General features: G+C 42.2%; 3 protein-coding genes across 4 annotated transcripts in view; 2 read left to right on the top strand and 1 right to left on the bottom strand.

Annotated features, from left to right (window-relative positions):
• Positions 1-45: 45 nt before the first annotated feature.
• On the top strand, positions 46-4,393 carry LOC115302195. The gene is made up of 4 exons (XM_029952183.1): positions 46-503; positions 1,828-1,928; positions 3,241-3,338; positions 3,923-4,393. The coding sequence occupies exons 1-3, from the start codon at positions 46-48 to the stop codon at positions 3,330-3,332; spliced, it is 651 nt and encodes a 216-aa protein (XP_029808043.1). The 3' UTR covers positions 3,333-3,338; positions 3,923-4,393.
• Positions 4,394-6,717: 2,324 nt separating this feature from the next.
• L3HYPDH (trans-L-3-hydroxyproline dehydratase) lies at positions 6,718-16,628 on the bottom strand. Its single transcript, XM_029950818.1, has 5 exons — positions 16,022-16,628; positions 12,498-12,667; positions 9,771-9,893; positions 9,544-9,681; positions 6,718-7,670 (listed from the first exon to the last, which is right to left on the bottom strand). The coding sequence occupies exons 1-5, from the start codon at positions 16,560-16,562 to the stop codon at positions 7,545-7,547; spliced, it is 1,098 nt and encodes a 365-aa protein (XP_029806678.1). The 5' UTR covers positions 16,563-16,628; the 3' UTR covers positions 6,718-7,544.
• Positions 16,629-16,699: 71 nt separating this feature from the next.
• JKAMP (JNK1/MAPK8 associated membrane protein) overlaps positions 16,700-25,540 on the top strand; it is a 28,598-nt gene continuing 19,757 nt past the window's right edge. The window contains exons 1-3 of one of the 2 annotated variants that reach the window (XM_029950819.1): positions 16,700-16,803; positions 19,655-19,746; positions 20,276-20,430. In XM_029950819.1, the coding sequence (XP_029806679.1) occupies positions 16,800-16,803; positions 19,655-19,746; positions 20,276-20,430 (251 nt within the window). In that variant the 5' untranslated portion in view covers positions 16,700-16,799. The remainder of the gene's footprint in view (positions 16,804-19,654; positions 19,747-20,275; positions 20,431-25,540) is intronic. The other variant, XM_029950820.1, reaches the window with a different exon arrangement.

Raw genomic sequence — 25,540 nt, 5'->3', positions numbered from 1 at the left:
ATTCTCGCTGGCTGGCGGGCCGGCGGCGGCGGCTGCTCCTCCTCCATGGGGCCCCGCGGCCGCCGCCGCTGCGTTCATCCCGCACGGGGGGAGGCGGCCGCCAGCCGGGGGTGGCTCGGGCTGGGGCCGGAGGCCTCTACCGGGAGTCGGGTCGTCGGGAGGGGTGGCGGTCGCCCGGGACCCGGCGGATCCTTTGACGTGAGTTCTAGGCGTTGCCGAGGGAACCGTGTTTACGCAGGAGCGCGGGGCGGGACGCCGACCAAGTACCCTCCGAAAAGCCGCCCACATCACCTCTCCACGAGGTCTGGGCTTTGGCGGGGGCCCGGCGGACCCCCTCAGCGACTTCATTTATATGGAGGCTACATGAAACGGGCCTGGGCCTCCTATAAATTGGCCAAGTTCAACAAGGGTTCACTCTTGAGCTCTCTTGTCGGATACAAGTGTCCTACAGGGAGGCCTTTGCTGGGGATGCTGCTTCCTGTGGATGTTTCTGGAACACGCAGGTAAAGGATCTAGAACCTAAGGCGAAAAACCGTCCAGATCCCGAGATCTTAAACTTTAGAGGCCAAACAATGTGAACCAGGTGTTCTCAAACTTGAGCCTGCAACAGAATCACCTAGAGGACTTGTTAAAAGGCCAGTGACTGGGCCCAGCCCCAGAGTTTCAGATTCAGTAGGTGTGGCTTCCTACCCCAGAATTTGCATTTCTAACAAGTTCACAGGGTGTGATGATGCTGCTGATTTGAGGGCCACACGTTGAGAACCACTGCAAGCTTATTAAAATGTACATTAACTGGATGACTCCCAGGATTACTGAGAATGGGCCTGTGACTCTAACCCCCACAGGTAATTCTGATATAGGTGTTGTGAGGAGCTAGAAGATGGATCTCAGAGACGGCATGGCATCTTGTTTTTAAGGGCCGTAGGACCCAGGACCATAACTGTTACACACACGTGTGTGGCAGGGTAGGGGGCGAGGGTGGACAGTGGAGAGCAATGAGTTCCTTGCCCTCTTGGTAATCTTCCTCGGCTCTCTGGAACGTGGTGTGCTCAGAGTCTAAAGTGCTACCAGCCAGGGAGTCACCACTGACACAGCTCCAGGTGTCAGGCTGGGAGCTACAGAACTGAAAGGTCTTGCCTGCCCTGGGAAACTGCATCTCAAGTTTCTGGGCATGGCCTCTAATGGTTCTCTAAAACCATGGTTTGTAAAGTGTGGACCCTAGACCAGCAGCATTAGTACCACCTGGGACCTTGTCAGAAATGCAGATTCCCAGGCCCTGCCCCAAATATACTGAATCGGAATTCTGGGGCTGGGGCCCAGCCCTATGCCCTGTGAGTGATTCTGACCCACAGTTGAGAAACACTGCTCTGAAGAATGACGGGCGCACTTGCAGATCTTGGAATCAATGATATTAGTGCTTAGGATACTTATTTTAATGATGAAAAATATCTTACCGGAAATTCACAGGATAAATAGAAGTGTATTTAATGTGGTAGATGAATGCATTATATATATATATTATATATATATTTAACTATCTCTAGCCTATACCCACAACATGCCAGTAGTGACAACTAAAAATGTGTCTGGGTATGTGTGGGGTGCGGGGAGGGTTGGGGGAATGACCACAACTGAGAACCACTGAATTAAGACAAAGATACATAATTTATTTAGCAAATCTTCTCTGTGCTAGGTTTTCAGAAACAACAAATAAGGATCTCAGCCCAAAGAACCTTACCGTTTTAGGCAAACCTAAATATATTACAGTACTGTATGTGTTGTTAAAAAATATAATGAGATTCTATGGAGGTGATTAACTCTTCCTAGGGTAGCTGATGACTTCACACAGGCAGTGACATCGGACTCTCCAAAAAGAGAGGACAGAGAAGGACCTTTGATTCATGTGCAAATTCGTGGAGATTTACTGCGTAAGTACTTGACACTTGGGTTCTGGTGACTGAGGGTAAGGAGTGAAGAGAGAAATAAATGATTAAATGCTAAATGATAAAGTTGATTGGAACCCTCTTATAACGGCCTCCCATGCCACGTTATGGAGATTGAACTTCATCAGGGGAAGGTGGGGTAGCAGCACTCACCATTGAAGGGAAGGATTCTTTCTAGGTTAATCCCTCTTTCTCACCACCAGCCCATGTGTAGTTTATCACCGAGACCCAGGGATTTTACTTAAGTGTGCTTGTATCCATTCACTGCCTCCGTCACTTCCTCCGCCACCTGAATCTCAGCTTTCATCCTCTCTTCTTTGAACTACTGCTGCCACCCCGGACTTGTCTCCACACGTCCAGCCTCTAGTCTACACTGTAGACTGAATGCCTTTTTAAACAAAATAAATTCAATCGTGCCATTCACTTATTTAAACCCCTCTAATGGCTTTCTCCTTTTAGTTTAAGGATCCCAATCCTTAATATTCCCTACAAGGCCCTGCATGAGTTGACATCTGCTCCCTTTCTGGTCTCATCGGGGCCACTTTCCTTCTTGTTGCTCCAATCTAGTCACACTAGCCTTTTTCGAGCTTCTTAAACCTCCCTTCTTAGGGCATTTGCACTTGCTATCCCCTCTGTCTAGAAAGTTCCATTCCCTCGCCTTCCCCCCAAAGCGCTTGCATTCCTGTCTCCCCATGCATGTTAGCCTAGTCTCTCTGGGGAAGCCTTCCTTGGCTTGGAGCATATCAGCACTGTCTATAATAGTATTTTTGTGATTAATCGTTACCTGCCTCTCGCTGTAGACCGTAGGCTTTGTGAAGACTCTAACCTTGTTTGGCATGTTATTAGATCCTTAACACTTAGCACTTTGGAAAACTGTTAGATACACAAAACATATTTCTGAGTGACCGTAGGAGGAGAATCTGGCAACCAGGAGACCAGTTAAGAAAAGGCATTGTAAGAAAAGGCATCCTCTCGGAGGAGAAATGAAGAGTCTGAATAAAGGCGTAGTGAAGAAAGTAAAAAAAAAAAATGTTTAGGAGGTAGTATTCGGATTAGGGTCTTTGGATGTAAACAATACAGAGCATGGTCTCACTTAAGCAAAAAGGGGATTTATTAGAAGGATAGAGGGAGTTCAAATTACAAAAGGTTGCTCTAAGAGCTAGCCCCAAGAATAAGAGAAGTCAGGGCAGAGAGAGCGGGTGGAGCTGCAGAAATTCTTTGAGGGTGATCAACTTAAAGCACTTAATTGGAATAAGTCCACTTCAGTTGTTTTTCAGACTTTGTCATTTGTCTCAAGATCCCAGGTCCAGGGAGGAAGAGTCTGATGGTGTACCCTCTGCCTGGCAGTCCAAGCAAGGCTACGTGCTGGGGATGGAGAGTTTTCCATAGGAAAAGGTGAGTGTTGCTGAAAAAGGAAGGGGGAAGGAATGATGCCAGCCGAAATCACCCACATGCACCTCCGGAGCGTTAACAGACAGGACAGAAGGGCATGAACAAGGAGCCAAGGATAAATCGCAAGTTCAAGGCTCAATGGATGGTGGTACCACTAATTAAGTTGGAGAATACAGGAGGAGGGGCACATTCTAGGGGGCAGAGGAGTTTGACTTGCCCACCAGGTTGTGGTATGGCTCTGGATCTGAGGGTTTAGAGATTTAGAAGTTGTCAGTCTCTCTATACAAGAGAGAAAACCACGGGCATGAATGTGATGACTAGGGACGGAGTGTTGAGGGAAGCAGGAAGACAGCTGTGGGTAAATGCTAGGGAGTAGAACAAATTAGGAAGCAGGGAAAGGGCGAAAGCCCAGGCAGGTGAGTGAAATATCTAATGAGGCACACTGGCCAGTTGAGAAGTCAGTGGTTTTGTGCTTGTGGTTTTCATTTTGTTTTGCTTTTCAAAATAAGATAATCTTCTCAGCTGTTTCTCAGGAAAGCTAGTGTGACCATGAGGTGGGGAGCTAACAGGCTTCTTCTGTATTTTAGAGCTAAAGGGAGAAGTTGCCAGAAAGGAGAGGCTCACTTGTAAAGCCTGGACCCTAATGGGTAACTAAATACGCCGGTTAAACATCATTGTTACTCAACTGCGTCCGCCTCACCTGGGAGCTTTCTAGAGCTGCCCCATTCCCGGCCAGGTAAATGAGAATCTGCAATTTAAGATCCCCAGGCAATTCATACCCACCCTGAAGTATGAGAAGTATCATTCTAAGGAGGGTGGCATGGAATTTATGGGTTTTAAAAATTAAAGAGAAGGCTGTCCCAACTCTAATGGAGTCTAGAGGACTTGGAGCAAAACTCACTGCAATTTCATAGTGAAGAGGAGATGGACCTGCGCCCACACAATTGCAACCCCTGGTGGGTACTGGTGAGGACCGAGTACTAATTTAGTGGCCTTGGGGGCTTCAGTGAGTGGCTCTGTGGCTGAGCCAGCACCAGGGGAATGGAGGCACTTGCTCTACTAGGTACCACACCTCCCTGCCAGGAGCACGAAGCAGTGTCCAGCCTGGACTCCATAAACCCTCGGGTGACTGTTAGACCTGACAGAGCAAGCATAATTTCCCATGAATACTGAGGTAAAAACCACAGTCAACTGTCAAATAACAAATGGATGATGAGAAAATGTACCCAATGAGAATCAGGTATTTAGACATTTGACTACAATGGGAAGGGAATGGGTGAAGGCAACCTAGAGAGGGAAGGCAGAAAAGGATGTTTGTGGCATTTTGTTTATGATGAGCATATTGAAGTACCTGAGCTAAGAGATCAGTGAGGGAAAGGAGGTTGCTTGAGAGAGGTTACAAGACCCTTACGAGCGATGGGAAGGGATGGTCGTGGGCATATCTAGACTGCTTACACACACGGAGGTGTGCGTGGGGTGCAGTTAATTTCCCTACTGTTGATTCCAAGAGAGTTAGTGAAGTACAGAAGGGATGAATATTCTGCAAGGTTAGGCTCTGGTTTGGAATAGAATTTAGGAAGATATAGGCACTAACTTTTTTTAGTGTTCAAGAAATATTTTATCAGAGTCCTATATCCCAGAGCAAGTTCTGGCTGTATTATCTTAGGAGTGGAGGAAGTACAGCAGAGAAATACTGGACTTGGAGTCAGAAGTCCTAGATTCACAGCATCCAGTGTGACCTTAGGGAAGTTATTTAACATGTCTGGCTTATATTTCCCTCATATAGATCTTCTATATACAGTAGGGTTACATCCCAATAAGCCCATCATAAGTGGCAACACATTAAGACAAATGCATTTAATACACCTAACCCACCCAACATCAGAGCTTAGCCTAGCCTGCCTTTCACGTGCCCAGAACACGTACAGTAGCCTACTGTGGGCAAAATCACAAAGCCTAGTCTATACTGAAGTGTTGGATACATCACATAGTGTATTGAATGCTGTACTGAAAGTGAAAAACAGAACGATTGTATGGGTCCAGAATGGTTCAGTGTTCCATTGTTGACCCTTGTGACCGTATGGCTGACAGAGCTGTGGCCCACCATGGCCACTTAGCACCACAATGGAGTATGGTGCCACATATATGGAGCCCAGGAAAAGACCCAAATTCAAAGTCCGGTTTCTACTGAATGTGTATCATTTTCCCACCATCATAAACTTGAAAGATCACAAGTTGAACTATCACTGAGGACCATTGGTGTGTAAATGCGATAAATGCAGTAGTAGATCATGGATATGGCAGAGGGAATGGTCCACCATGATGCAATTGATAAGAGAGTGTGCACTGTCTGTAGAGAATTTTATTTTTTATTTTCTTAGGTATCGGGGAGCCTGGGTGGCTCAGTCAGTTAAGCTTCAGCCCAGGTCATGATCTCATGGTTCGTGGGTTGGAGCTTTATGTCAGGCTCTGTGCTGACAGCTCAGAGACTGGAGTGTGCTTTGGATTCTGGAGGTCTCCTTTGCTCTTTACCTCCCCCCCACTAGTGTGCATGCATGCTCTCTCTCTCTCAAAAATAATCACTAAAAATTAAAAAAAAAAGAGGGAGAGCGCGAAGGTGAGGAGTAGAGAGAGAGAGAGGGAGAGAGAGAATCTTAAGCAGGCTTCACACCCAGCATAGAGCCCAATGCAGGGCTCAATCTCACGACCATGAGATCATGACCTGACTCAAAATCAAGAGTCAGATGCTTAATTGACTGAGCCACCCAGGCGCCCTGAGAATTTTAAAACAATAATAAAATCCACTAAAGTCAGTCTGCTTTTTATTGTCACCAAGTGCTGACAATTTAAACAATGTCAGTGATAAAACACTCCCCCCTCCGGGTAGCTATAGGACAATTCACATTGTGCGGTGTACTTCATTAGAGGATATGCACGTGGCACACTATGAAATGCTGTAAAATACAACCTTTAAACAGTGTGTGTATCTTATTCAAGTTAATGTGACTTGTGAAATTTGAAGAGAGAATAATAGTTATATTTTCATTTTAAAATGAATGTACAGCAAATCTTTCTAATGTGTAGAAAATTTCTTGGTCACAGTAAGCTAGTGTCATTTTTTTTGAAGGTAAGTGATTCCTGTACCACAGAATTTTATAGAGAATGAGTGGAAAACATTAGTTTTTGTATAATAGGGAATTCAGGAACGTTAACTATAAAGTTATAAGCTAAGAAGCCTCCATTTTGGTCAGGTAATTCAATCATAGACTTAACCAGATGACAAAATCATTTAAAAGTAATCACTTCAGTTTCTGTATGCTCAGCAAAAAAAATTACTTACCTCACAGGACTCTACTAAATATTGAGAGCACCACATATTGAATACGTTTTTCATACTTTATTTTATAGTGACTGAACATGATCAAATCTTACTTTTAACAGGCTCACAATTAACTAGCAAGAATTAATAGTTAACATTTCTTTCAGGTTTTAAGTCTACCTGGCATTGATTTCGTGGAGTAAGAGATTTATCCTACTGTAGTAATGCGTTGATTTCCATTGTGTTTATAATGCAGTAAACAATCCCTCTTATAAGAGCCTTAAAGATACAGCAGAAGTCTGATTATTGGTCTTCTCACACCAGCTTACAGCACCTCAGCTACCTCGGTGTGGGAGCAGGGCTTTGCAGCAGAGAGAACATTCTGGAAGCAGCCATAGTATCTGCCCAAAGAAGCTGACCCATCCCCATCCTTCCTGGGCTATGTATGCTAAGTGTTGAGTACCTTATAATAATCCATCTTCCTTACATCTTCCTCAGAAAGAGGACATTATTTACTGAAAAACTGGAAGACTAAAATAATGGACTTGTAAGAGGCATTGTTGTGAGGGGTACAATTCAAGCTATTATTATTCAAAGAGCATCTAAAACAAAATATTATAGGAATTAGCAGAGCGTAGCATGTTAAAACTAACAAGGGCTAAGGTATTAATTTTGCCCAATAGGTTAATCACTAGAAAAACATTCTGAATTTTCAGCCTTTTATAAGCTGACACAGGTGACATTTATACCAATACATGTGCATAGATGAGGTATAACGATTATGTTTAGTCACAGCATCCTATTTTAGAAAGATTGGAACTTGGCTGACATGTACAGTCTGAATATCATTTTCCAAGTAATTCAGAGAGAGCGCTGAAAAGTCACAGAAGTCACTTGAGAAGGAATCCATCCCTCAGCGGGTCATCATTTTCCACTGTAAAACTTGCTGTACCTGTATAATGGGCTTGTCCGGATACTTCCACTATAACCGCTTGTAAATCCCCACATTTTGCTTCCTGAGAAAAGATGGAAGGAGTATAATATCAAAATACTGCACTTACGTTGTGTCTACCTGAAAAGTCATATCCTTGACTTCTATATTTTAAGGAAAACCCAAGGTTAATCTTTTTAGGTGATGGAAGGTTTTTAGGAGACAGACATGATCAGACTTGTGTTTTAGATAAGTTAACCTGTAAAACGGAAACAAATCAGAGAGGAAAGCAGTTAGAAACTTAGAAACCTCTTCAGAGGTAATCTTCATTCATTGATGGACTCTAGAGTCACAAGGGTAGTTTTTAGGGAGGATGGAGAAGAGCATTACAAAGATACTTTGCAGGTAGAACTGGTAGGCAGGGGGCTCACAAATGGGAGGTGAGGAGTGTGAATGAGTTAAATATGAGTGTAGTTCCTCCTTGGAAGTGAAGCAGATACTCCCATTAACAAAGATAGGGAATGAGACAGGAGGAGCACATTTAGGAAGGAAGGAAGAACTTTTTAACAAGATGACATGTCTCTGGGACAGTCATTTCCATGTGAGTGTGGTGGACAGTTGGGAATATGAGTGTTAGACTCAGGAGAGAGGCAGGCACATAGTGGGCATGGGAGGGAGGAGGGCTTGGGAGTGATCATCGGTGGGATGGTTGGGAGTTGAAGCCTCAAAAGTGGGTAAAATTGCCCAGTGGCATCAAAATGCAGATGAGATGAGAAGGAAACTGAGGATGAAATGCTGGGGACCCGTAAGTGGAAGGACAGGGAGAGGAAGCTGAGGCAGGGCAGGAGACTGAGAAGGCACCATCCAAGAGCTTGGAGGAGCCCAGACAGAGAGGGAAGGCATGTGGTGTGAGTGAAGATATCCTGTCAAGTATGATTACCGCCTATAAAGAAACAACTCCAAATCTTAACTACAGAGTATCCTTTTATTTCTTAATTCTTAAACATGAGAATAACTAACTCTTATGATAAAATGTCAATCATTAGATTAGGATACATTAATTTCATTATCTTTTTATAAAGCTGCTATAATAAAAGCCTCATTGAAAATTTGTTTTGTCCAATAGCAATACAGTAGTGCTTAACAGAGCACAGTCTACGTGGAGACGTCCACGTTCAAAGTCTGGCTCTGATACTCTTTCACTGTTCGACCTCGGGGAAATTACCTAAACTCTCAAATCCCATTTAATCATCTGCTTAAAAAGGATAATAACAACACTGACTTGCCAACATTCTCAGGAGGATTAAATGAGATGGTATGTATAAACCACTTAGTCTGGAAATTAACATATAGTGAAGCACCCAATACATGTTGTACATTAGTTTCTCTTCAATCTCAGACTTGGAGACAACGTGCATGATGTCTGCTTTGGCATTCAGTCAGTTTGGGGTGCCACCCGGCACATACCCTCTGGAGAACTCCATTGTACACTCGTGGGACAATGAAAGTGAAAAGCGAATAATATCTTCATATTAATGCATACTAAGTTTTGACCCTGTGGACCCTTAGAAAGGAACTTGGGGGCCCCTAGGGATTCCAAACCACACTTTGAGAACCAATATCCTAGCTGAACAGAAGTTTTTTTTAACAGGCCTGCTTTAAAAAATGTATTTATTTTTGAGAGAGAACACGAGCTGGGGAGGGGAAGAGGGAAGGAGACAGAGGATCTGAAGTGGGCTCCACACTGACAGCAAAGAGCCTGATGTGGGGCTTGAAGTCATGAACTGCAAGATCATGACCTGAGCCGAAGTTGGACACTTAACCAACTGAGCCACCCAGGTGCCCCTAACATTTCCTTCTGAGAGCTGAGTGAATTAACTTACCTAACACTGAGCTCAGGCCTCTTCAAGTTTCAAAAGTAACACACTTACACATGAGAAGCTAAGGGGATCGCTTACCCTCACTGCCTTCCCTGTGAATACTGAGCCCGTTGCGCTGCTTTTAAAGGCTCTGGTCTGGTTCAGTTCTAGAAGCCCTTTGTGATACTGTAAGGCAATTCGAGCTGTCACTCCTGATCCAGTGGGGCTTCTGTCAACCTGTTTCAGAGTAAATGAAGATAAGAGCATTTACAGTGTTCCAGTTCCATACGATCTGGCTTTTGTGGCAAACATTACAGTTTCAGTACCTGTTCATCTGCAAACACACAGATGTTGGTGGTTGGTTCCTCACTGTAAGTGTCTTTTCCATCTGTTAATATAGTTCCATACAGAAAGGAAAGGTCTTCACTCTCAGGGTGATTAATTTTAAACTGCAAATAACAAAAATGTATCATGTAAAATAAGTTGTCATGTAAAATAAATATTTTGATTCAAATTTATCTTAACGAGTAATGTCGATGGGGCACTCTTAGGCATAACTTTTCAATCTTTGCCGTTTTCAATTTTGGGTCAGGGCAGTAAATGATGTCCTTGTCTGGATGAATAAACATGTTTTTTTTGGAAGTTAGGAATCTCATCATACTTTGAGTCCTTTGCAAGGACTTTGTCCTACAGACAGCCTCTACTATAGGAGCAGTCTGATCTATACACACACACTCCAACTGCTCATACTCTTTGAAGCAGTGACCCCAGGATGGTTAATCCACAGACTGGGAGGAGCTAAGGCAGTCACATGCTCCCTCTCAGGAGCTTGAAGGCAATAATATAGAAATATCAGACAGTGAACAGCTAGAGCTGAAGTTAATTCCATGGGCAGAGACAAGGACTTGGAAGAGGCCACGAGCAAGCAAATGTTATAATAATGCAGAAGCTATTAGGTAAGAGAAATGGTTGGATGAAGAAAAAGGTCTGCTGTACAGGATGAAGTCAGTTGGTTTTATTAAAAGCAGCAGATACAGAGAGAGGCAGGCTTGGTTTCTGTAACGTCTGTTAGGTTTCAAACTATAACCTTAGTTTCACGTGCATCCTTACAGTTAGTGCATCCACTGCTACTTACCTGTCATCTAAAGCAATTGAATAGATTTGGATTCTTAAGATTCAGAATCCATCTAAAACCAAGTATAAGACGTCTTCCTGTTGGATCTTTGTTCCCATCCTCTTAAAGCCCTATGCCCATCTCCACTATAGCACCGTTACATCACACTATTCACGTATGCTCCCCTGACTAGATGCGCTCCTTGAAAGTGTTTGTTCTTTCTCTGGGTCTCTAGCATCTAGCATAACATAGGCCGACCCAGTAGGTTCTTGGTAAATGTTTGTTAAAGGAATGTATACACCTGAAATATTATACTGTATTTCAGCTAACTGGAATCTAAATAAAAACTTAAAAAAAATAAATGAAGATGAATTTGTATTAACGCCAGCCTCCACCAAAGTGGCCTTTCCCTAAATCTGCATCGGCGGTGTGAATGGTCAACAATTCACAAAGTGGTTCTGCTGGCTGATTTAGCACTAACAGATGATGCTTTGGATGCTCATCTCGTATGTGGTTCTCACCTATATTTCTTAGAATCCTCCTCCCTCAAAGTCTACCCCTTACCACCTTGGTGACAAGTTCAAGCTTTAATGGGTTCAAAATTACTCCTTTTATTAAGAAAGCTATGCCTTGCGGTGCCTGGGTAGCTCCGTCAGTTAAGTGTCTGACTCTTGATTTTGTCTCAAGTCATGATATCGAGCCCTGCACCAAGTGTTGCCCTGGGCATGGAGCCTACCTAGGATTCTCTCTCTCTTCCTCTCTCTCTCCGTCCTCCTCTTCCCCCCTTCTCCTGTGCAAGCTCTGGAAAAAAAAAAAAAGGAAACTATGCCTTTTCCTCTTAATATCATTAAAAATAAGGTGAAGTTATTTTATGCCAGATTTTAGCTCAAACTATTAGCTGTCTGCTTAGTGAACAGAAAATTGATATAAATTCAGAGCTTCACAAGTTGCTATGATAAAATAATTCTAGATACTGGTATTGACAGTCCTGGAAAAATCACAATTTAGAACAGGAGTATATATTTTCATCTTATTTAAGTTATAAAGTATGTTATTAAAGTCTCAGGTATGGTAAATAGGCCCATGATAGTTATTAGTATCTCAAGACACTATTTCTCACAGATTATTTTTTCCTTAGAATAGTAATTCTCATATGCTAAAATATTCAAATGCTATTTATGAGTTTTATTTGCAGGTCCCTATTTTATTTATTTATTTTTTTAAAGGTCCCAATTTTAAATGTAAAATGGCATGCTTATGCCAGAAATGAAAGAATATTCTAGACTTATTTATCATCCAAACTGATTTTATCAGAGTAGTTTTCCCAAGCCAAAACTAGACTTACTTAAGTATTTAGGTAACCCTTAGCAATTTAGGAAAAATTCACTAATTAGGGATTAATGTTCTCTGTGAAATAAAAGAAAGTCTGATCAGATTTAATGAAATTTATTTTGTAAGCTATAACTGACATTATCTTCAAGTTTTGCAGAGTGACCACATGCAGCAAAGCATATGCATTTCAAGTTGTGAGATACTGTTTGATACATTTCTATATGTGTAAATAACCACAAATTATACTAGCATATATATATTATATATATATAAAGTTATTATTTACTGAACATATAGGTAGGTACTACTCTAACTCCTTTACATGTATTGATTTACTTCATTCTTATAATACACTACGAAGCAGGTATTTCATAATTCACCTTTTACAACAGGAAGGTTATGTAACTCATTCAAGGTTACGAAAGTCACAAACTGGGACTCCTGGGTAGTCTTGCTATAGAGCCTAAGATTGTAACCAGTACCTTATTCTTAGTACTGCTAGTAACTTAAATATATAAATATTTAATTCTCCGTATAGGGATGTAATTGATACTCCCTCCGTGCCACGGAGGAAGGCATTCGTTAGGCAAGAAGTGTTTGTACTGACCTGAGCTTTGACTGCTTCTGTCACTGCACTCGCTGTGTCCACAAGGTCCCTTGTCTTTGCAGAACGAACATCAAGTCCTAACTTCTCAGCACTAACGCATGCGTAAAACGCCCCACCATATGCAATGTCTACCACCAACTTTCCACGACCAGGAACGTCCACCAAGAGATCTAAAAAAGAGGTGTTTGAAAAGAGTTGTTGATAGTATTTTGGCAATAACAATTCACAACATTTTTAATATGTGTGGTTTGGTGGAGGGGTGCTTTTTCCGATCATAAAAAAGAATGAAACAAAAATTCATGTTCAAAATAAGCTTCAGATAAATAATGATAGACCTTTAGCTGAGTGCATATATTTAACTTGATAATGCTTGCATAAGTTTTAGAACATCTAGTGCCATGTTTTTATTAACTCATGTACACTTACTTTGTAATTGCTCTGAGGATCTTTGCTAGGAAACCTCAAAGAGGAAGAGAGAGCGGAAATTCTGGGACATCAACTTGTGAAAACTATGAAGGAAAAGGTAAGTCCCCTTTCATACTACCAGTAATTGTTTAAAATAGGATTTCGGATCCTGTTCACAAATTGGGTTTCTTCTATTGTAATGTTGAAACAAAATGAAAAGAAGATTTTTCTAGTTAAGTTTTATATGCTTATTCATCTATGTATTTTCATCTCCTGAAAGCATCCTACAAATACTCAGAATAAAGCCATTATAGAATCACTGATGTTTACAGTACCTTTTTGTGTCAGAGTTTTTGAGTATTCTTAGTCCCTGGCATACCCAAAGTTTCACCTGAAGGTCAGTTGTTTGAAATCCTAAATTGGTATTTCCAAAGGAATGGGACTGGATGATACTTGGAGATATTAAAACTGTTTTACCCCTTCCTGCATTTTCCTCTCTTCCTCTTCCCCAGTTCATTCTGGCTTGGTGATCACTGCCTTTGGGGGAAGCGTATGTCAGTGGAGAAAGCAGGTTTTATGGAAACCTAAGATCTCAGGACAAAGAGTTTTGCTGGCAAAGCAGTGTCCTGAAGGGAGAACGGGTTCTCCTGGTTTCCTCTGGACTAAGAGGTGGCAGGTCCTCAGTGCAGAGGACCTTTGCTAACTTCCCCACAGCATTGAGGGAGGCTACGGGGCGTGACAGAGATAGCATAAAGGAGGGGACAGGGGCAGGAGCCACACGGACAGGGGCAGATTATGCTTCACTTGTTAGCTGTGCAGGCTAATGACCACAATCATTGGTCTCGGCTCTTCCAAGAAAACTCTGCTACACATGTATCAGGAAGGGGGACCGCATATGGAGGGATGAGGCTAGGCAGATCCACAAGACAGAGTGGGGTCTCAAATCAGAAATTGTGAAAAATACAATAGTTCTTATATTCCTGAGCTTGTGCATGGAGTCATACAAAGATACTGGTGTGCTGGCAGTTCCAGGCTGGCCCACAGAGCCCTTTTCAACATATGACGTATCAGAACAGAGTAAGTTTATAATCAAGTATGCCTGTGGAACTTAAGAGCAAACATGAATGAAAAATGTGTCTTGATGCTGCTGCAACACAAAAATCAAACTTCATGAAAGGAGAATGAGGAAGTAGATGGAAATGAGGGACGGCTGGAAAGCTAAGCTAAGTGTGGCTTTGGTGTCCTGTGTAAAATAGAAGTCCTATTCCGCCCCCTCCCCCAGGACTGTTTTGTAAACTCCATGTGATAATGTGTGGGGAGTGCTTGGCACAAATGAGGAACACTCTAAATGTTGATAGCAAGGCCAAAGGCTTAATTTCCAGTGGGAATAGGGCTCTTAAAAGGATGTTTACTTTGCTAATCACCATGTTCTCTGAATTTCATTTATTTACTCATTCTACAAATGTTCATTGACTACCTACTGTTCCAGCACTTACAAAACTAGTTTTCATTTTAGCAGAAAGGGAGTGAAAATGAACTAGCGGTCCTGAGGTGGATACTGTCATCATCTCCATGTTGCCGATCATGACTCCCTTTCACGAGGTCATCAAGATGGGGAGGGGCAGAGCAGTGATCTTGAACACTGTCAGTCCACCCTTCTTGCATTTTTCAAAGTACAGAGTTAAGGATTTTTAATGACCGTTTAGTGCCCACTGATTACTGTGTAGTCTCACAGTGATGCTCTCGGGAGCTACTGCGCTTATGGGTTGGCTGTCCTGCCCCAGTCTGCCCTGAGTGATGATGCGGTTGGTCATCTTGCTGCCAGCTGTCATTTCCCACAGATGAAGAGTGCTTCTAATCTGGGGCTGGGGTTGCCTGAGGAGAAACTGGATAGCCAAGCTATTCAAACTGCTGAGGTTTTTGAGACACAATCCTAAACAAACACCTGTCTGTTGAGTGCCCTCCCAATTAGACTGTGACCATTCTCTCATTGAGGGCAAAATGGCACAAATTTCCCCCAGGGGAATTCTTCATCAACCTGTGTGTTTCAACTGGCTGAGGTTGCTCTAAGATTGGCAAATGCCTGTGCTATTACTGTATCATTCATTATCTGCCTAATCTAAAATCCAAATCCTCAAGAAGGATCAAGATCTAATAGAATGATTTGCATGCACTGAAGACTTACAAGAAAAGAAGTGAGAACCCTATCCATGAATGGACTAAATTAGCTCCCAGCTCACTTCCAGTCATGACTACTTTGGAGAGATCTCCCTCTTTGTAAGGGTTATAGTTATACACACCCCGTTTTACAGGACTAGGCTCTGTGTTAAAGAACTCACCAAAACCTTCTAAAGGCTCAGCACTTGTAGAAATCTAGCCAACCTATATATCCTGCAGTCCTTCTGTCTCTAGAGATATTTTGTTAAATTTCTAAGTACCTTACATATTCTTTATTTAATCTTCACCAAAAATTCAATGAGGCAACAAATGAAAAAAATACAGTCATAGAGAGGTTAGTTATTTGATTAAGGTTGTATAGATAGCTTTAAGGGGTTGTCAGGATTTGGACCCAAGCAACATCTGTTCCTGTTCTTAAAGGATAAGAACAACATCTGTATCTTCCCGATTTATAAATTGCCTAATTCATTCATTCTTATTTAATTCTTTTCCAAAAAAGTGGGGAGGGCACTTTTTACAGGCGAGGAAAAGGAGAAAGTTTAGTGATTTGTCAGGGGGTAATCATGTGTCTAGTATGTGTATTCTGAACGAGCCAATGAACCCTGGTACATTGGCTGTTCTTTGCTCTTTCTAACCCTATCAGACTTACCCAAGTGTTAAATCTCTAGGAATGCCTAACAGCGGGGAGTGAGGCGCTGGATAAGAGAGATACTGAACTCTGTACTCAAGAATCGCATAAGACCAAGACGAATAAATCTGCGGGGTAATCGAATGGCACGCACCGCACTAATCCGCAAGGCTGACACACATTTGCAATGATTTGGAATTACTTTTTTATTAACCTGCAAAGGCGTGATAGTGGGTTAATTGCTATGCGTGAGTTCCAGGCCAGACAGACGGTTAGTGTAGTTAGCCGGGGCTGGGAGGGTGTCGCCGTTTACCTGTGGCCAGCGCGAAGGCCGGGACGCTGTGGAAGCGCACAGGGCCGCGGCTGCGACCGCCCTCGCATTCCACGAAGGCGGCCACCAGCCCGCACGGGCAGTGGATGTTGACCCGGGCCTCGCGGGCACCGGCCGGGGGCGCGGGTACGAGCCCGAAGTCGACGGCGAAGCGGCCCAGCGCCAGCACTGCGTGGCCGCACATGGAGCTGTAGCCCTCGTTATGCAGGAACAGGACACCCAGGTGCGCGTCCGGCAACTCGCTAGGCACCAACACGGCCCCGTACATGTCCCGGTGCCCGCGTGGCTCAAACATGAGCCGTCGTCGCAGGTGGTCGAGGTGCTGGCGCATGTAGCGCCGCTTGGCCAGCAGCGTGGGGCCGCCCACTTCCGGACACCCCGCCAGCACGATGCGCAGGGGCTCGCCGCCCGTGTGCATGTCCACCACCGACAGCGCCGGCGTGTCGGGGTCGTGCGGCGGCAGCCGAGGCAACGCCACCACGCTCTCCATCGCCAGCGTCCGGGAGCGCGACCACGTCACCATGCGCGCTTCCAGCCTCAAGCCCACCCGCGCTCTCCGCGCGAGAGGGACTGGACTTGCGCCCGCCTTGGAGGCGGGGCCTCAGAGCTGAGACGCGTAAGAGCGAGGGGCGGGGCTTCGGGGTGGTCGCCTAGGTTACCAGAAGGCGGAGCCGCCTTGGAGGCTGTGGCCCGGATGTCAGGGCGCTGCGGCCGGGGTGGCTGATTTCGGAGCTTCCTCAAGGAAACCTGCAAACGGCCAATGGGTGAGTGGTCGTCGAGGTCCCGGAAAGCGTTTGTCTTAGTCCCTGCTTCTTCCCCTCGCTGGCGGCTCTGGGCTTTGCCCCTGCGGGCGGCCTCCGGGCAGCGGCGCATCCTTGCCTCTTGCTCGCACCGCCCTCGGCGGGGCCCCGGACTCCTCCAGGGGTCGGGACGTCTCGGCCCCTCTCGCGCTGCAGAGGAGACGCCGCAGCTGGGAGGCCGACTGTGTGCCAGGGCGAACGCCAGGCCTTTGTTACGCTCGAGAGATCACTTCTCTGCTCTTTGTTTTAGTTCCTTTGTTTAGTGTTCATGGTTGGCTTAAGAATTTAAAGTGCGGGCGTTCGTAATTGCCCCAAAAAACCGTAAAGGAAGCTGAAGCTAATTGCTGCCTAACTATTGTCACCTGCTTCAGCATCAGACGTGAAGTTTACAGGGCCCTTCACAAAGGGGCGAGGCCGTTGCAAAAAAAAAAAAAAAAGTCTTAAACTTTTAGCCATCCTCCTGGAAAGGAGATGGGAGGGGAAATTGAATGGACACGGGAAGCCGCCGTTTTGTTTGATCGGTGATGAGCTGTTGTTGGTTTCAGTTAATCATAATGGTTTTCAGGCCTTGGATTTGGAGAACTTTAGCTTATTTACATACAAATGTATTTTTAAAACATCTACTATATGCAAAATCCACGTGGAAGAAGCCTCCAAATTCTTTAATTTCTGTCTTCCCAAAAAATCGGAAACAGTTCATTTTTGTCTCTTAGTAATTTAGGACATAGTGATTACAATTGTTTAAAAAGTAAGTGCCACATAAGGTAATGAAGACTATGGATTAATAAAAGTAAGAAGTGTGATAAAAGTGAAAACATTAAACTTGAGACCTTTTATTCCATGCTATTGCTGTTGTTTCTCAGCACAAGGAGAAAAAAATCAAAAGTCTACTTGAATTTGAAAGGGGAAAGGGCATTGTGGACCAAGCAGTCTCTAGATTGTGAATTCATGAAGAATTTGGGAAATGGTTATTCAAGAACAGTGAAAGGAAGGCAAAATTCTTCTCTACTCTTAGGATTTTCGTGCTGGACTAATAATAAACTCACATGAACCAGATTAACAGGGAAAAAAAACCTCAAGAGTTTTATAACATGTGCATGGAGACCCAATTATGAAATTGAAACCTAAAGAAATGACCAAGGCAGGCAGTTCTTACACATTTTAAACAAAGAGACAGTACATTTGGAGGGAATTTACAGGTAAAGGAAAACAGGTTTTTGGGCTAAGGTAGAAAGTTAGTAAAATAAGGTTTATTTCTGCAGCTTTTTTGACTTTAGTCATTATCACTGATAATAAGGATGTCTTTTTACTTAGTATAAGGATATTTTTCATATGGGAGGTTTGTTCCCTGCTTGCAGAAGAGAGGGCCAGAGAGTCCTTGCCCCCCTGCTATTTAAGTAACTTTAAAATAATCGGTATACCAAAGTGGCACATTTTGGGAGCCTGTCCTTGGCCCCTACAATGGTCATAAAATGAGTATTTTCCAAATTAACTCCTACTTGACCACAGGTGTTTCGGATTTACTCCTTTTGTTTTTCTTTTCAAAATTTTATTTAAATTCTAGTTAATATATAGTGCAATATTGGTTTCAGGAGTAGAATTCAGTGATTTATCACTTAAATATAACACCCGGTGCTCATCGTTAACAAGTGCCCTCCTTAACGCTCGGCACCCGTTTGGCCCACGCCCCACCCACCTCCCCTCCAGCAGCCCTCTGTTTGTTCTCTATAGTTAAGAGTCTCTTACGGTTTGTCTCCCTCTGTTTTTATCTGAGTTTTGCTTCCCTTCCCCTATGTTCATCTGTTTTGTTTCTTAACTTCCACATATGAGTGAAATCATATGGTATTTGTCTTTCTTTAACTGATTTATTTCGCTTATGGACTTATTCTGCTCTGGACTGTAGGTTCTTTGAGGGCAGGGACTCTTGTTATGTTGCTCTGTGGATCTTTAGAAGTACCCCCAGCTGGGGAATCTGATACTGAATGCATGTTTATCGAATGAATAAGTCAATGAACAAAGGAAATCACATGTCTCTGATGAAAAAAACTTTAATAACTTACTTCTGTTGATAAGGTTACAATCTGTAGGCTTGGAGATTTTGTTTTCTGTTGTTTTTTTTTTTAAAGAGCTGCTTTTAATTTCCCCCAAACTTTGAGATCAGAGATTCTAATGTATTTGTTCCTAAATATTGGGCAGAGGCCCAGTGACAACCTTGATGAAATTTTTCACCTGTCCTTGGAAAAAAAAAATTGATAAAAGTTAGGACAATGTTGTAAGCTTTTTCTAAAGTTAGATTTATTTATTTTAAAGTCGTGCCCTTTATTTTGAAGTTAATGTCTTTTCTGGTCTTAAAATGGGTTCTATTATGAATGAAGATGATATTTTGTGTGTGCTTGTGCGCACACTTACTGTTCTAACTGGGCAAGATAAGGGGTGGTGATCCTCTATTAGTTTTCTAACTAAAAAATGGAAATGCAAAAGTCTAGACCATCTCATCAAGGGGGAATAGCTACTGGAGCCATTGGGGACATACTAAAGCTTTGGGTTCCGAGGATAGTTCCCACTGTGCTGGTCGAGGGGTCTTAATCGTAAGGAATAACATTAACATCAAAGTTTCAGTATAACTTTCTGCATAGTCACAGGGTAAAAGGAGAACATTAAGTGTAAAAATAAGTGTATCAAGAACTTTTGTCTAATACATATCATTTTTTACTAGAACTGTGTTGAGGTATTTCTGCCAGGTGCTTCAGCTGTTATTACACTATTTTTTATAATCACAAAAGATGTTACTATACTGGCATTTGTTTTTAAAAAGCTGTCGATATTCAACCAGCATGCCTTGGACTTTACTGTGGGAAGACCCTATTATTTAAAAATGACTCAACTGAAGTATACGGAGAATGTGGGGTAAGTCTTAACATTTGCTGTGTTTTTTCATTGCTAAAATCTTTTTGCTTTTGAAATCCTTTCATCCGTAGAATCTTTTTTCTTCAGTGTACTCATTAATTTGTAAAATATTAGGCATTAATAAAATTCTTATTTATGTTGTCAATATTGTCTATAATACATCTTTTTTGATAGTATTTTTTTTAGTATCTTATGATTTTATAGTAACTTTTAATTTTTATTAAGGATATATAGTACAGTGACTTGGCAATAAGTTAACATTAAAACTCGAGAACTTTTCTTTGCAATTATTTTTATATAGTGTTATTAACTAAGTTTTAGTAACTTAGTAAAAGGAATTTTTTAAGAGTGTTATATAGATAATCCAAATACAATGTAGATTTTATTTTACCTATGTACTTTCTTATTTCTAAAAGATGTACATGTAAACATGTTTAGACTGAAATGGGATGTCCTTATAGAATGACTTTGGGGTATCAGTGTCCTAAAAGAATATCTGTACATAAAATATTGTGTTTATATTTTGTAGGTATGTCCACGAGGACAGAGAACAAATGCACAGAAATATTGCCAGCCTTGCACAGAGTCTCCAGAGCTTTATGATTGGCTCTATCTTGGATTTATGGCTATGCTTCCTCTTGTTTTACACTGGTTCTTCATTGAATGGTACTCGGGGAAGAAGAGGTTAGTTAGCACTTTCTCTGAATGTATCTAGACGGACTGATGTTGGAATAATGATCATTTAGAAGACCTTATTAAGTAATTATACTTGTATTGTTTTGAAAGTGGTAAACCTGTTTTTCCTTTATATTCTGACTACGTTTTTAAAAAAGTCATTTCTCATATAACTTATTGCCAAGTTGGCTAACATACGGTGTATACAGTGTGCTCTTGTTTTTGAGGATAGATTCCCATGATTCATCACTTACGTACAGCACCCAGTGCTCATCCCAACAAGTGCCCTCCTCAGTGCCCATCAATCATTTTCCCCTCCCCCCTTCCCCAATAAACCCTCAGTTTGTTCTCTGTATTCTGATTTCTTTTGACTGTGGCAAGAAACCTTAATGATAGGGCTTGACTCAGTAATTATATAGGGAGATATCCTTTGTTTTAATGTTTGGTGTTTAAGTGATACTGAAGTAATACTTTGTTCATTTTTCAAATACAGTTTTTATGGGTTTTCTACAAAGAATTGGTTATGATTACAAACTGTATTGTAGAATACTTTGTGATTTAATCCTAGTAATCTAAAATAATGTAGTTAAAATGATTATGAAAACTAATTATGAAAACTCATACTAAAACATTACATCAACAGACATTTATTGAACACTGTGTTTTAGGTTTCGATCCGGGGAAGAGATACAGAAATAACTGATGTGGTTTATAGTCATAATCTTTAGAGAAGACAGATGTGTATACAACTAGTTACGTGATTCAGTCTTAAAGACATATAAACGAAAATTGTATAAAAGGCTTAGAACAAGATGCTCTGGAATCACACAGAGTAGAAGAGAGAAATTGTGCCTGGTGGGACCTGAAAGACTTCAGGAAAACATTTTTGGGTAGAGGAAACAGCATGAGCAGTGGCGCGGAGGTATGAGATGCGGGCTGTGTTGTGGTGGGACTGGAAGTGGCCTGGGCTGAGTGTGGACAGCACATGAAAGAAAGGTAATGAACAGGAGAGTGGGAAAAGTAGGTGGAGGCCAGAATATGAAGGTTCTTGATGAGGATGTGAACTCTGTCTTATTGGGAATGAGGAGTCCATTTAGCACACTTCAGCCCTGAGAATTTAGTTCCTCTAAATTCTCAGCATCTTTCCTATTTTAGGTCCTTTCCCTTTCACCAGCTTTTCTCTGCCTCAAATACTCTCTTCTGTCTCTCACTGCAGCTTTTTACCTAGCTGCCTATTCCCCTTCAGATTTCAGTTTAAATTACACCTAGTAACATATTCCCTTACACAATATAAAGTAGGTCTGCCCCCCCTTGTTTTTCTTTTATAATCGCACTTTTCATTTTGTTGTTTTGTTTTGTATTTAGCCCTGAGTACGATTTATGGTTGTGTTGGTCTCGTGACAGGTGCTCATTTTGTATTTGCTGTGTGGATGATTTATTGGTGAAAATTTTGGTTTAAAGAACTAGCATCACTGGCTGTGTATTTATTTTAGGAAGGTAACTTCTATAGTGGGTAGATTAGAAGTGAGGCAGATTATAAGGCTGTTTCCAAGAAGTAGGGCCAGCGAGACTCCAGTCCTGTTGAGTGGGAATGGAATGGATGGGCCGGTGGAAATAGAATTAATAGTTTTCTGGATCGCACCTAATAAATCCGGGTGATTATTCATATATTTGGAGAAGCACTCATTCTTTTTACAATGGATTTATAAACAGGTTTTTGAAAAAATAGCTCTCATCTTTTCATTTCTGTTCTAGAATGATGAGAGATAAGGGTGAGGAAGGAGATGTGATAAACTGAAAGCTGAAGCGTATGATTGCTCAGCTAGTTGGCTGGAACTTCTAGCCACAAGCAGGGAAGAGAGGGGGGTGTAGAGATGTACCTCACCAAGTGCGTTTGAATTAAAACATCACGTATGTTTTGAGGGAGAGCCTTGGAGCAGAGGGTGGGGTTTGGTTCGAGGGCAGAACAGAGAAGTGAGTAGTGCTTGAGGAAGAAAGGCGGGTTTAAAAAGGAATTTGCGTAACTTAGGTATGCTTTGCCTAGGAAATGGGCAGCAAGGAACACAGGAGCCACATCTTGCGTTTTGCTGAGATGTTGCACTTATCTTCAAGGAAGCAGAGGCCCAGCTGTGTGAGGCTAGACTTTTCATTCATTGTCATTTCCTAAAATAAAGAGCCCAGTTGGATATTTATTTTCTTAATTCCACTTACCCCATGAAATTTTAATATCATAGATAAACTGTTTATCTGTTTATGTCATGTATGCATATATGTGCTTTATATGTATAACAAATATAAGACTAATTTATCCCCAAGAACTGACTCCTGCCCTCTAAGCAGTGAAGTCACCCACCGAGAATCGTGGGCCAGACTTCCGTAGCAGCTTTTCTTTCTAGTAACCTTGCTTTCCCCAGAGTTTAGTTTTTAAATTTGTTTTTCCTTAAGGCCAGGGCAAAGATTAGCAGAGTTGCATATTTTTAAGTAGTACAGTCAGAAGTTGTGCTTCTTAGGTAATTTGTTTTTATATAATTTGTAACTTAGAATGTATTCATTCAGCAATCTCTAGGGTGTTTGCAATGTGCCAGGTGACACACTGGGTTGTGACGTTCCGAGATGACTAAATGTGGATGCCGGTAGTCCAGTGGACGAGGGAGACAGGCCGTCGTGGTGTCTGTGAGGTTCTGTGACCGAAGTATGTGCACAGTTTTAAGGCTGGCATGAAGAGGAAAGAAGTTAACTTTGATTCTAAGAATAGGGTGGCGTCACATAAGAAAAAACTGACTTTAAGCTGGACTTTGAAAAGTGAGTGGTTTTTGATAGAGGAATTGAAGAGTCTATCACACAGCAGAAAAAAAATATATGTGCAAAAGTATAGAGGCAGAAAAGAGCACAGTATAATTAAGAAATGAGAGGCGAGGATCCTCTGCAAAATGGGGACTGAATGAGGCCAGTACATAAAGAGGTCTGGGGCTCCAGGAGTCTTAGGAAAGATAAGACTTGGGGATAACGCCAGAACGAATCCTGAAGGGCACAGAGCTTGCCAGACAGGTGAGTGAAGCCTGCCCAGATGTGTGGAGGCTTGAGGAAAAAGGCCTGTCGCATGGCCAGGAGGTGTGGAAGGTAATGCTGGCAAGGAGTATTTTTCCTGAAAGACAGATGGGACTCATTGGGTAGTCTACTAAGGGGAGATTTAGAATCAGATTTCGTTTTGTAGAGCTCGTGGTTGGCTGTGGACAGACTGAAAGGGAGCATGATGGAAGAGATTACTAAATAATAGCAAGTCGGGGAGCTTGGTTGAGCATCCAGTCCTTGATTGTCGCTCAGGTCACCATCTCACAATTTGTGAGATCGAGCGCTGCATAGGGCTGTCAGTGCGAAGCGTGCTTGTGATTCTCTCTCCCTTTCCTTCTGCCCCTCCCTAACTTGTGCATGCTTTTTCTCTTTCTCTCAAAATAAATAAACATTAAAAAAAAAAAGTAATAGCAAGAAATGATAAGGTTGGGATGTTCCTTTAAAAATATGAATTCTATAAGGAAGCAAAATATTGGATTATATAATATGAAATTGAAAATGTTGGTTTACATATTCATTGATTCTGTATGTGTAAAATCACACAGGAGTTCAGCTTCCAACAGTATGGACTAATTCGGAGCTCCAAGTGACCCTCCTGCAGGAAATAACTAAGATTTGAGAAAGACCTACTTTAAAGACACTGCTGGTCTCACCAGAGGCAGGGCGATCTCTAAGAATTCGTTTCTTTTAGAAAACAAACCAAGCCATTGTAAGGGGGGCCAGAGTGACTAAGCGGGGGACGGAGTGGGAGGGGAGCTGCCGGAGGCTAACTGCTGATTGAGGGCGGTGCTGAATCTGAGGCACCAGCGCTCGGCCTAGACTCGCAAGAGTCACCATCTCACAGTGATGGGCATGCTTCTGGCAAAAGCAGCAAATCCTCCTGGCTAGAAACCTTCCCCATGCTCAGTTTAGGGTTTAGGTCCATAAGATTCTTGCTCATTAATATTTATTAATGCCCTCATATTCCATGATAACCAGATAAAATAAGCACTGTGACTGAGAGTTGGTAGACATAACAGAAAATATAGTTATGCTTCCAAAGGACTGCAGATAATGGACTTATGACTACACAATATAAAACTGCTGTCTTTACAGTGTTAAGTAAAGGATGCAGTCTCAAAGATCTCTACGAGTCAACGAGATTATTGGGAGTGAATAAATAGATTTGTTTAAAAAACAAAAGAAACTTCTAGAAATGAAATTTTAAAAATGATAGGTCAATCAGATTAAACAGTTGAAGATAGAATTAATGAATTAGGAAATTGATACGCCTAAAGGAATAAAAATGCAATGCTGAAAGAAAAGGATATAGAAAATATGACATAATTTAAGAGAAATGGAGCTTGGAATGAGAAGCTATAACATGTCTGATACCTACCAGGAATCCACGTGGGTTCGATTAAACATTCAGACTTAAGAGGTCATACCGAGCACCAGCAGACGGAGAAGGAACCCAGCTCTCCAGCAGGGCAAAATCAGCTTTTGAAGCAACTGAGCTCAGCTGCAGGAAGATAAAATCCGCACTGAGTGGTTGTAGGAGTCCAGGCTTATAGTATTACACCTTAAAGGAGCAAGTCTTTCTGTAACACGTCCATAAGTAGGCTTTCCAGAGTCCTGCAGGGGGACATGCTCATTACAGGGGTCGCTGAGCTCAAGAAAGCCAGACCATGGCGTCCCCGTCATGTATTTATTGCTCATTTACAGTTCTCCCTAGTTCAGATGTACTTTACCAGTCAAGGGGTTGTTTGTATCCTAGCAAATGTTACCTAGCAATAAAGTTGATAGTCTACCCTTATCAGGCTTCCAGAGGAACAGAGGTCTGAGTCTCATGTATGGAGAAAGTTAACTCTGCATAGTTTCTAATCAGAGTCTTCAGAAAAAGAGAAAATGAAGGAGAGTCAGTATTTAAAGATCTGTTAGCTTCAGGTTTTACAGAAATAGTGAAAAACAGATTTGCAGAATTGCAAAACACATTCCAAGCAGAATAAGCAAGAATAAATTAATACCTATGCACATTATAATTAAACCGCAGAACACCAAAGATAAG

Source organism: Suricata suricatta, chromosome 9 (genome assembly GCF_006229205.1).
Source record: "Suricata suricatta isolate VVHF042 chromosome 9, meerkat_22Aug2017_6uvM2_HiC, whole genome shotgun sequence".
NCBI classification, from domain to species: Eukaryota; Metazoa; Chordata; class Mammalia; order Carnivora; family Herpestidae; genus Suricata; species Suricata suricatta.
This window is presented reverse-complemented; position numbering and strand designations above follow the sequence as displayed.